The following is a 12,253-nucleotide window of genomic DNA, read 5'->3' as shown; positions in this document are numbered from 1 at the left end:
CAACAAAAATGTCACTCTCTTCATAGGAAGGATGCCAGACAAATTAATATAGATGGGGCAGATATTCATGGGAGTTACATGAACAAACCTACAGCAAGTAGAAAATTGACTTTAAATTTGTATTTCTTTTCCTTTTTTTTCCCCTTTTTTTTTGGAAAGTAACCCATTGTGCCCAAGAACTTTTCCAAGCAGGTCAAATTAGAGAAATGCAATATATACTGATCCTTGTTTATAGGTTCTTCAGTTCTCTAAAGCAGGTACCTGTTTTACCATAAAGTCTAGGGTTTGTTTGTGTGGAGAATTTTCTCTCCTCATGTGTCAGCTGAGAGTAGTGGAACTGTAATCGAGCTGAATGGGAATCTGTTTTGCAAACAAAGATATTAGACATGTTTCCAAAATACAGGCAGATGCACAGATCAGTCTGCTGGACTGCTGGAATCAAGGTGAAGAACAATTAAAACTGTGCAGGTAATAAAGTAGCAGAGCTGATGGTTAGCCCAGTTGTCTCCTTGTCCTAGTGAATATGTGGTCCTCAAATATCCAGATTCAGTCAAAAAACATTGGGATGGAGACCCATCACTGATGCTTTCAAGACCTTTAAAAATCTGAATTTAATAGCTTGATCCAGTCTGCAGTAGGATCCTTATTTTGGCTGATACTGGGCTGTAGATCTGGTCCCTTGAGATTATTTTTTAGCTGACCACACTCCTCCCATTCCTTCAGATACACCCAGAGCTGGTGCAGAGCTGGCTTCTGTTTTGATTGACAGCACATGCCTGATATGGCAGAAATGTGGAAATACTTCGATTCACTGGGTTATTAACTTTTATTTATGTATTTATATATAGATTTATACATGTACAGTGTAAGTTGGCTCCAGGAGTTGCTCAGTCTCACAGCAGTTGCCAAGGCTGCCCTTGCAGTGCCGCAGTTCTTCTCTCAAAGTTTTGGGAAGCCAACTTTTAAAGCCCCAATAAAAGCCCACCGTAGCCTAATCTAGTTAATATGCATTTTTAAATATGTACAAATATTGTAAACCAAATAAGGTTTGTATGTACCCAGGATCAGCCACTAAGTACTTCAAATAGAGAGCCTGTCTCTTGTAGGTACCCAAATATTTACAGTGTGACTTGAGTAAGGAATTAGATACCCCACTCAGCCCTGCCAAATTAATTAATGGTCTTTTACACTTATTTAGGTAGATGTCTGATCTGGTGAAACCCTTAGAACACCCAGGGTCTGGATAGTGGCAGGCAAAAGCATCATGGAATACTTGTTATAAATTACCATTGCTTTGTTGAGATAGCCAGCAACATCCCACTGACCTGCAGGGTTAAAGAACAAAGATTTAACAGGGAAAATAAACCTAAACCCTGTCAAAACCAGACATTTAAAAAGGAGAAGGTGGTGATGGTTCTTATTTTGGTGCAAAGGTGAAGGCTGGGCTGGGAAGATGAGAGTGGCCTGGGTGGGTTACTGCCCAAATGCCTCTTGCCTTCCTCTCCTTCCACTTTTTGATGAGTGGCCAGTGAAAGCTTATCCCCTTTTTAATTTTTTTTTCCTCCTATTAAATCTGCACAAGTGCTAACTTTTCAAAGACTCTGAGATTCAAAGTGCTGTACCCAACACAGAGCCCTTTTTTCTCCTGCCTTTGATTTTTATGCACATTTCAAGCTGGTCAGAGAGTACACGGGGGTTTTGTTTAGGCTTGGTGCTGGGGTTTTAGCTTTCAAGCTGCCAGCCTTCCCAGGATTATTGCCTATTAACTGCCTCTTCATAAAGGTGCTGAGCAAAGAAAGGAATATTTTTTCCTTGGTGCTAGCCTTCCAAACTCGATTGGCTTTATTAAATGGAAAGACAAATAAATTTAAACCCTGCTCTGAAATACCTTAGCGCAGGACACCAGCAGTTAGGGGTCACCAAGTCACTTGGACTTCCTCCCAACAAAAGCAACATCATTTTTCAATGTCCAGCCCCACAGCATCCTGCAGTGCCTCACACAATTCCTCAGTGTCCACACCTGCTCCGTGCCACTCGGAGCAGGGCTGAGCCTGTTTGGATGGGGCAGGATCAGTCCCCAAGGGAATTCTGTTATGGTTTGGAGCCATGTTTGATCTCTTACAGCAGAACTGGATAAAAGCTTGTGCTTGGGGTTTCCTTGTTCTGTTGTTAAAGCAGAAAATCCCTGTTGTACAAGGAGAAGAAACTTTTCTTCACCTTGTGAAGGATGTTACAGGTCAGAAGGTAATTTCAGCACTGTTTACCTTTATTGCATTGGAAGAAGCAAATCCCTTTGTTTTATACTTTTAATTTCCCATGACATGAGGTAGCAGCCCTTCTCTGGTTGCACAGCTCCCTTTGGTTGTGCCAGTGTTGTGTCCATGCTTTAGGACATGGTCCACAGGCTTCTGTTGTCCATATAGAAAATAATGGCCTCATATCCTCCTTAATACCAGTATTTCCATTTCTCAGCATGGAAATACTGGTTTTAAGGAGGTTGTGAGGCTACTTTCTGCAGTATTCCTAAAGATTTTGCAGTTGGTCTGCACATGACAGAATGACCAGACAGTACCATTTTTGGAGAAAAGTGAGCATCCCCAAAATCAGTGTCATTTTTCTGCCTGCCCTGTACATCTGTCATTCACTTCAGTGCAAGTCACTGTTTCCTGAAGTGAACCTCTTGTATCCTCAATAGTTTGGTACCGTGTGTAAGGATGGGAAGTGGTGGAGGTCAAAGACTCAACACCTTTATGGGGTTCAGCTGTTGAATCTATAGACCTGCAGCCAGGGATGCACACTCTGAATTCCCTGTTGAAATGCTGACTCAGAGAGGCAGACTGGGGCAGGAGAGGTGATGAGGACAGATGTTCCATACTCACAGTACAGCCCTACTCTGCTTGCTTTCCATTTCCAAGGTGTGTGGGCTGTAAGCCCCACTTCTGGATCCTTTTGCCTCGGGCAGATCTCCTAGTGTGAATAATGTCTTGTGGTGTTTTGTTTGAGGGATCCCAAAGGCATCTCTCCCTGTGTTTAATTTTCTGTCTCCTTCCAGATTTCCCTGTGTAATGTTTTTTTCTGCAGAGCCCATGCTCTGCCAGCCTTTTGGAACCACCACAGGTTTCTCCATGCTGGAACCACCTTGGCAAAAAAAATGTGAGTGGTGACTTAGTCCCTCAGACAGCCCATCCTCCAAGAAATAACCTCGTGGAAAAAGAGCTGTCTTGAGCACAGTTTATTGTTTGCCATGGGCTGGGGTCTTCCATTCCTTGGGTGAAAGAGCAGCCTCTCACCCAGCTCTCAAAATCAAAGGCATGTTATGTCTTCTAAGTAATATTCGCTCAGTTATAGGGAGTGTGTTTATGTTTCTCATGTTAAAAAAAGGGGAGGGGAAGGAAAAAAAAAAAAAGGGAATCTGAGGTTAGTGTTTTGCTGGAAAAATATCAAGACTTGATTGGCAATATCCCACTAAACCTCAAGTTTGTAGGAGAGAAAACAAACCCATTGGATTTTCCAAACTATGCCTATGTGCTTTATGAAAATGTGTCCCATATAGGTCACTTACACTCTTATTATAGCTGTGGCAAGTGTACATATAATTGAAACACGGAAATACTACCCCAAGCTGCTCAATGAATGAAGGAGAAACAAATCTTTATTATTCCTGGGTTCACAGAATATATAGGAACACTATTGTCTCTCTCTTTTTTTTAATTCTATTTTTTTAATTTATTTTTTTTTTAGGGCCGGTTTTAGCTTTCAGATGTATTTTATTGTCTGTGGGAACATGTGTTTTACAGACCTGTCATGTGAAAGCCATTAGCAAGAGGAACTGGAGGAGTAACAATGAGCCACGTAACCGTGGTGTGTCTGCTCCCCGAGTTCAGCCGGATCGCGCCCGGCGACGTTTGCGCCTCTTCCCTGCCATTCCTCACCGGGAAACCTAAGGATTTTTTAAGGATTTTTGAAGTGACCCATTAAAAAGGGATTGCTGGCATCACAGGCAGGCTTCTGGGGCCAAGCTGGCTGGGCATCAAAATGGTTAAATTGTGGAATGAAGATCAGCTGGATTCACACGAGATGTCCGGTTTTATTTACCAAATCTGAGCGGGGCAGGCAGTTCTGGAGCTGTTCCTCGCTGGTTCACACATGTGGTGGAAACTGTCCCGCCTTGCCAAGCAGATCAGAGCCCAGAACTTGAAATTAACCCATTTCCAGAGTTTTTGAGAGGATCTGAAAGTGGCCCTGAGTGGTGGCCTAGATCACTATGGAGTACCTGAAAATTTCACTTCAGTATGTGTTGTCCCTGCTCACAGGCAATGGAGTTTTTCCTTAAGACTAACAAAACCCTGTAGTAATCCTGGTTTAGGCAAACCCATTAACATATAGGAAAAGCAGCCAAAGGGGATTGCGCAAAGTGAAATCCAGAGTGGTTCATGTGGAGAACACGGGGAACATTATTTTGGTGACACTTCTGAACAACGTGCATGGTGCCCTGGCTAATCACATCTAGCAGGTGATGTTCACTACAAATGTGCTGTGGACAGCTTTGGGTCAGACCCAACAGCGCTTCATTTTTTATTTATTATTTTTATTCATTTTAGAAGGAAAAACCCTCTGATGTCTTTGACTGCTAGCTGTGTAAACAAACCCACAGATACTTAAGCCAGTTAGTGGTCGACAGGTATTCCCTAATGCCTTCTGTAGGATCTGGGTGTGAGACCTGTTGTCTTGGCCCAAGGACAGCTGGAACCACTGTGCATTTGTTTTTCCCCTTACCTGGGTTTCGCTCTGCAAGTGGGACGAGGGTTTCCTGTGCCTTGTGGCTTGTGATTTACTCTGAACATGGGTTTCAGGGAATTTGGGGCTTGGTTTTGTGGGGATGTAGTGCTCCTCTGGATGATGGGCTTGACAGCCATCATGGATGGGGAAACTGAGGCAAAGGGAAGGAGGGTGCCCTGCGCAACGTGACATTGTGGTTGGGAAACGCCCCTCTAGGTTTGAGGCAGTGCTGTGTTTGTCTGAAAAACTTAAAAAAATGTGGAGTTATGGACGTGCCACAATTTCCAGGTGTGCCCCCCATAATGTGTGTCCTAACCCCATGGTCTTGAGCAGATCTGCTTCCTGCCTGGTGCAAAGATCCAACCAAGCTGTCCAGACACAGGAATCCTGCACAGAGGGTTCCCAGATAGTATTTAAAACCCAGAGTTCACGTGGCTTTGTTGTGATTGAAGGTGAACAGGCTCGGATGGGAGTTCATCAGCTTTTGTGAGTGCTCCGGTCCTTGCATGGATGTGTGTCCCACAGCTGCCCAAAGCACATGGTTGGTGCAATAGTAGGTACAAACAGGAAACTGTCAATACACCCTGCAAATACAAAGAGGAGTGAGCCAAGGAAGGCTTCAAAGGCAGGGAAGTGATGGGGATGGAGAATGGCTGTCCAGGGAGGAGAGGAGCCCTGTGGATACTCGATCCTGTGTTTGTTTGCACAGCTCTGGGCTGCTCTGCCCGGCGCACTCGGAGGAGCATCGCGCCCTCCCCGGAGGAAAGGGCCAGATTGGCTTTCATGGCCTTTTGCAGAGGGATTGCTCCAGGGGTCTGTTCCTGTAAGTTAATATTTGCAGAGCACAGGGCTTAACTGGAACCAGGCTGCGCAGACATCTGATAACCATAACAGAGGAGATGCTTTTTCCCTGCAAGAGCAGCTTGGAAAAACAAATCCCAATGCTATTCCCTTTGGAAAGATAACAATATGGAAAGAAAAGCACCAGGAACGGTGATGCGTGGATTGCAAGGGTTTTTCTAGCTAAATCTTGGGGGGGTTTTTTGTGAACTGCTTGGTTTTGCCTGTATTGCTGATGGGTTTGGTTGTCTCCTTTTCTTTGTAGCCGGGTTGCCTTTCCTTATCATTGAGACAAGCACAATCCAGCCCTACCAGAGGGGCTTCTACTGCGACGACGACAGCATCAGGTACCCGCAGAAGAACGTGGAAACCATCAACGACGCGGTGCTGTGTGCTGCAGGCATCCTCATCGCCATCCTCGCGGTGAGTCCCACCTCCAAACCTCCTCCTCTGTCCCAGCAGGGGCTTTTTGGCACCTCTTTGTCCTGCTAATGCTGCCAGGGTGTCTACCGGAGCACATCTCCTCTGCGGATTGTTTGACTTTTGTAAGCGTGGAGTTGCAAATATTTACAAATGAAAGCTTGTAATGAGAGGAATGAGATTACTCTTGAAGCCTGTAAACAGGCCCAAAGCTGTTTGGGCAAGTCTGTGAGCTTCACAAGAACTTTTCCACCCTCCAGTAGAGAGTTCAGAGTAGAGGCAAAAACACTCGAGTGTCAGTAAGGACTTGGCATGGTTTGTCACTATTCAAATAACTTGTGGTATTGGCCTATTTTATAAGGTTTAACAAACAAAGAAAGGATACATCTTTTCAGCTAACTAGTGCCTGGAAAATTTAACAGGTTAGTGTTAGGTTTTTAAGAGATTGCATATTACAGCTGTTTTTAAAAGACAATTAAAACCTTCCATGGGGAGCATGTTCCCAGGGTCCTCACTTTAAAATGTAGTTAATGTCCCACCTTCCCAATGCCTCTTCATTCTCCTTCTGCCAGTTTTTCTAGAGCTGTGCTAGGAAATGATTGCATGGCAAGAGCTTTATTTGTCAGCCAAAAAGCTGAACTCAGCCCATGAGTTGAGCCTCCTGATGCCCATGTGTGCCTGGTCTGGGGCAGAAGACAAGAGCTGTCTCCAGGTTGTTGCTTAAACACTTCCAGCTAAGATGAAATTCCCCTATGAAAAGTACCTACATTTTTTTCCTTCTCACCTGCTGCCAGAACAGCTCAGGTGCTTTCCCAGAAGTGCCACCTTCCTCTTGCTCCTTCAGCTGGGAGGGACGGAGATGGACAAGTCAGAAGCACTTGTTCTCCTTTCACCTTTCCTTTCATGGGCAATAGGTATTTTAGGATGGCACAGTGCCTGCTTTGATAATACTCCATCCTCAGCCTTGTGTGATGTGAATAACTCCATCATTTTCTCATCTCTCCATCATTTTCTCATCTCTCCATCATTCCCTGACCACATACACACACTGCAGCAAAGCAGGTCCCCAAAATTGCCCTGTCCCTCTGCCCCCTCCCTCCCCAAAACAAGCCCAAAAGGTGCCAGGCCCCCAATTCTATAAACACAGCAGAATTTCCCCCTGCAGGTGAATGACCCCTGAGTGTGGAAAAGCCATAAAAATGAAATGAAAAAGCCTCTCATTTTCGCATTACTGCCGGAGCTATCGGCACGCCAGCTCCATGCAGAGTGTGCTTCTGATCCCTAATGAGGCAGTGGCAAATACAGGAGTTGGAACAGAAACTGGAAACATAATCAGCTGCCTGTGTGATCCATCAACTCTCTACCACGAAATAGCAGGTCAATTAAAAGAGAATGAAAATCCCCAAAGAATTGGATGTTTCTGCCCTGGTTTCACTGTGCCCACAACAAATGTAACTTAATAAGGTAAATTCAAAAGCTCAGTTATTTGCTGTTGAGTGACACAAATGGCTAACGAGGAACTGAAGCAACAGATTTCTTTGCTATGGCAGCCTGCATGGAAAATTCAAGTCAGCCTGACCTCCTTTTTCAGATGTAACCCAGATACCAGAATTACTGTAGCATAATAGGAATTCCTTCCAAATCCACAGAGCACTGAGTGCGCTCCTTTGGAAGGCAGGGCAGTGGTCATGAGCACTTCCAGGGAGCTGGCTTTTGGGATGGAGCAGCCAAAATTCCACACCCTCGCTTCACGTGGCGTCACAGGCAGTCTAGCATGGGGTAAAAAGGTCCAGGTCATGTTTTAAGTGGCTTGAGGACACCCAGAGAGTTTGTTAAGTAAACGGCAGAGGAGAGACCTTTGCTTCCTTCAGGATGGGAGAGGACATGCATTTGGTTTTAATATCTGTGTATTTACTGACTTCGGGCAAATTTCCATGCAGATGGCACTGGAGAGGCTTGTGCCCCTGGCCTGTGCACTCTCACCTCTCTCCTGGCTGCTCTTGGGGCTAGAAGGTGGTTGATGTGATGTTGGTGGTCTCTTGGATGGTGGGAAGGGGAAGGTGACACTCCTGAGCTTTGTAGGGGCACCCCTGCTGCGGTACCATGTCCCCACACGTGATAGGTCTTAAAGGGCTATGAAAAATTCCTAATTAAATTAATTTGCTAGGTGATCTAAGTGACTCACCTGGATTAGCTGGCTGTTTTACAATTCAAGGTGATATGCTGCAATGTGATTAGCACAGAGAATGTTACGCCAAAAGCAAGTGGCTAGAAAAGCTCTAAAAGTAATTACAGGCTAATTGGATTGCTGGTGATAGCTTATAATAACAATAAAATGGACTTGACAACTGAAAGTCTGCAAAAAGCATTCACAGACAGAAAAATTTGATACTGGCTTCTCTCTAATGACCAGCCTTTTAAAATATGTGTGCCAGGGAATTGTGCCCATCACCTGGGAATGGCACATGTCCCATGTGGATGGCTCGCCAGGAGTTCAAGGCATGAGAAGCAGCTTGATATCTTTAAAACTTGTTTTCTTTTCAGGATGTCCTTCCAGTCTGTGCACATCTGTGCTGCATTAGTTTTTCACCGTCCTGCTTTATCTGGGACAGCACTGCCAAAAAAACCAAGTTTACCCAATTTTTAGCTACTCATTAAGTTGATCCATGGCTTTCACTAGCTGGGGAGGGTTCCTGGGTACCCAGCAGCATTTTAGTGAGGGAGTGAAGGCTCCAATTTACAATCTGCTACATGTGTGCAATTACCTAGACCACCAACGGTGAGAGAGAAATATTAATCCCCCGACTTTTGTTGGTCCCTGTTTAAAATGGTCACATGCCTTTCCCCAGGCCAAGAGCCTCAGGTTTGAGTGGATCTGTTTGTGAGTTTGCAGTAATGCCACATCTCCTAGTGTCAGATATCATCCTTAATTTGTCTGGTCTTCCCTCTGTGAAAGCCATGAGTTTTGAGCCTCAGAGCTATGCTTCTTGTGAATTTAGGCTTTTGGGAGTGCAGGAGCCTCTGTGTCCATCCAGGACAGCCTCCCTCAGCAGGCCTCACGCCAGCAGATTTCCTGTGCTGGAATGGGGTTCAAAATGGAGATAAACCATGGTCTTTGGAGACTGTGAGGATTAAAATGATGCAGCTCCCTAAACAAGCCTTGGTCACAACCAGATTTCCAAGAGGAAATCTCAGCTGTGACGTTTAAACCCCAAACGGTGGTGCAGCCAGTCAGAGAATTTCTGTGCATGGTAGCAGAGCCTGCTCTAGCTTGGCATTTATTTTCTGTTATTACAGTTGTATCTCTCTTTGATAAAGCCTGCTTAGCTGCAATTTCAGCTGCCTTAGGTCAACCTTTGTTTTTCCAAGCCCCGGTACGTGTGAGTTCAAACAATGATACAGCTTCAACTCTTCTTAGTCTAATTGCTATACTTTTCCAGTTTATTAGTTTCCAAAGGTTGTGCCAAGCTTTTAAAAAAGGTAGGCAGGGGAGCCTCGTCTCCTGCTTATGGCTGGCAGGCTGCCACGCCAGGAGGAATATTGCTGGCTGCTCCAGAAAGGGATTAACATGAAGGCATTTTTCTTGACAGTTAATTTTACATATCACAGTCCCCGTGACTGCAGAGAGGCAGGGACAAGGGGGCATCCAAAAAAAAAAAAAAACCAACAAACCCCACAAAACCTCTGCTTCGATTTATTACTCAGGTATAAAAACATTTAGAGTAATGAATGAAATCCTAAAGCTGTAAATCTGGAGCCTAAAATTTAGGTGTGTAGCGTGACGGAGAACAATTTAAATCTTTGGCGCTTTGGGAGAGGTGAGACATTTGGACTTCATTTCACAGCCTGATTTTCATTAACCTGCCTTTAAAGAGCCATGAGTGTGAGAAGTTGGATCCTCTGGTCACTGACAGTGATTTATGGCAATACTGCCAAACCTCAGCACCCCTGACACAAGAAAAACATAATCTGCTGCCATTCAAGACACCTTGAAATGCCCCAAAATAGCTGGACATTTTGGAGGCCTTGAGAGGTGTGAATTGGGTCTGCTGGCAACAAGTTTTGGGCCAGAATCTGAAAAATTTGGGGCTTTCTGTTTCTTTCCTTGTTGTGTTAATGATTTTAAGAGAGGAAGATAAGCAGGATGTAGGTTTATTTTCCTCCAAAATCAGTTTGATAAGAGGGTAGTGGGTCTGGCCTCTCCTTCCCAACACGCGCTAATTCTTTATCTGGTTTATGTCAATTTTCTTTTCCCACTGTGCTGGGGTGTTACTTCACTTCAGTAAAGATATGCCAGTGTGCTAACCCAAAATTTACTCTTTTGTTTTGTTTATTGGATTTTTCCATAAACAACATGCTGAGCACTGGGAGGGACAAGGGGTAGGATGGAGAGATACTGGGCCATGACTTTTCCTTCCTCACTCCAGAAGCAGATTCCTGGTTTGAGATCCCAGAGCTGTCTCAGCCCTGCATTCACACCCAGCCCTGCTTTTGCCTGTTGGAGCCCTGGGTGCTGAGAATTTTAAACTTTCTGTGCTGAAAGGCACAGACCCTCAAGAGAATACTGTATTTGAGGCTGTGGAGAAGGCTTCTAAAATTGAATGATAGAACTGGGATTTGGGGTGTGTTGTTTGAATAGGAGTGTGTAATGTCACAGAGTGGAAAACTTAGAGTTTAAGGTTTTAGAATATAGCAATATGTATGCGGAAAGATGGAGGTTTTAGGGTGGTGGCTGGTCCTTTGTCTTTGCCTTCTTCTTCAAGGGTTTGGGTGGTGTTTTGTAATTGGACAGAAAAGTCCATATTGCAGGACATGAAGGATTTGTTTGGATTAAAAATAAAAATAATCTAGGTGTCATTTCTTAATTGGGTAGTTTAGCCTTAAAAGATCTTGTAGAGAAAGATAGCCATTTTTTAGAATGCTGTAGAACTCACAACTTGTAAGACAATAATATAGATAAGAAGTAATGCACATTTGAGCCAGAATACAAAATACCATCTCCAGATAGATCTTCAATCCATCAATCAATACAAATACCATTTCCACATGAATGGCTTCAATCCCAACCTTGACAGAGGCAGAAAGGAAGTTAAAGAATTGACATTTGCCCAGCGTTTTTCCTGCTCTCTGACCTCTCTGTTGTGCTTCCCCCACAGATTATAACGGGAGAGCTCTACCGCATCCACTACCTGAAGGAGAAATCCCGCTCCTTCATCCAGAACCCCTACGTGGCAGCTCTCTACAAGCAAGTGGGCTGCTTTGTTTTTGGCTGTGCCATCAGCCAGTCCTTCACAGACATTGCCAAAGTGTCCGTCGGGCGCTTGCGGCCGCATTTCCTGGCGGTTTGTGACTTGGATTTCTCCACCATCAACTGCGCCAAGGGAGTTTACATCCAGAACTACACCTGCAGGGGAAGTGACAGCAGGGTGCAGGAAGCCAGGTGAGAGCCCCTGGCAGCAGAGCCAAGGGTTGCTGACACTAAATGTGGCTTGGGTTTCTCTGTCTGCAATAGAGGATGTGAATCTGAAACTGAGAGTGGGGTTAGTTTGGATGTTAGGATGAAATTCTTCCCTGTGAGGGTGGCAAGGCACGGGGTGGATTTCCCAGAGAAGCTGTGGATGGATGCCCTATTCCTAGAAGGTCATCTTAGATGGGGATCTAAACAACCTGGTCTAGTGGAAGCTGTCCCTACCCATAGCAGGGGGGTGGAACGAGCTGGTCTTTGATGTCCCTTGCAGCACAAGCCATTCTAGGATTCTTTGAAATGCTGCTTTTTCTGCAAAGGCCATAAATCCATTTTCCAGTGGGCAGCAGTTTCCCTTGGGAAGTGTGGCACTCAGCTGAACAATATTTCTTTTCCTTTCTCTTTACTCCTACACTATTGTTTCCCTGAGCTGCTGCTCTCTGTGGGAATTCACCCCCAGAGCTGAGCTCATGGTGAGCAGCCTGAGCTGTCCCGTGTGTGACAGCAGAGCTTCTCCTCAGGAAAGGCTCCACCACACAGGCAGGGCTGCCAGTGCCTCCCCTTGGAGCTCTACCACATCCATCAGATGCCCAATCTTGACTTTGCCAAGGGCACATTCCTCATGCTGCAATCAGGCTTCTGGAGAAGTTGCTCTATTCTCATGTCTTCAGGGTTTCCCGGTTATTTGAGGCGAGATGATGAGTTATTGGGTTATCCTGGAAACAACTGCTGTCCCCTGAGTAGGCCAGG

General features: G+C 45.0%; 1 protein-coding gene across 1 annotated transcript in view; it reads left to right on the top strand.

Annotated features, from left to right (window-relative positions):
- Positions 1 to 12,253, top strand: part of PLPP3 (phospholipid phosphatase 3) — a 43,169-nt gene that overhangs the window by 18,062 nt on the left and 12,854 nt on the right. Inside the window, exons 2-3 of the mRNA XM_054285796.1 lie at positions 5,885 to 6,042; positions 11,196 to 11,479. Coding sequence (XP_054141771.1) covers positions 5,885 to 6,042; positions 11,196 to 11,479 — 442 coding nt within the window. The remainder of the gene's footprint in view (positions 1 to 5,884; positions 6,043 to 11,195; positions 11,480 to 12,253) is intronic.

This window comes from Melozone crissalis, unplaced genomic scaffold (assembly GCF_028551555.1).
Source record: "Melozone crissalis strain CALT ecotype California unplaced genomic scaffold, PUWL_Pcris_2 ptg000045l_1, whole genome shotgun sequence".
Classification (NCBI taxonomy): domain Eukaryota; kingdom Metazoa; phylum Chordata; class Aves; order Passeriformes; family Passerellidae; genus Melozone; species Melozone crissalis.
This window is presented reverse-complemented; position numbering and strand designations above follow the sequence as displayed.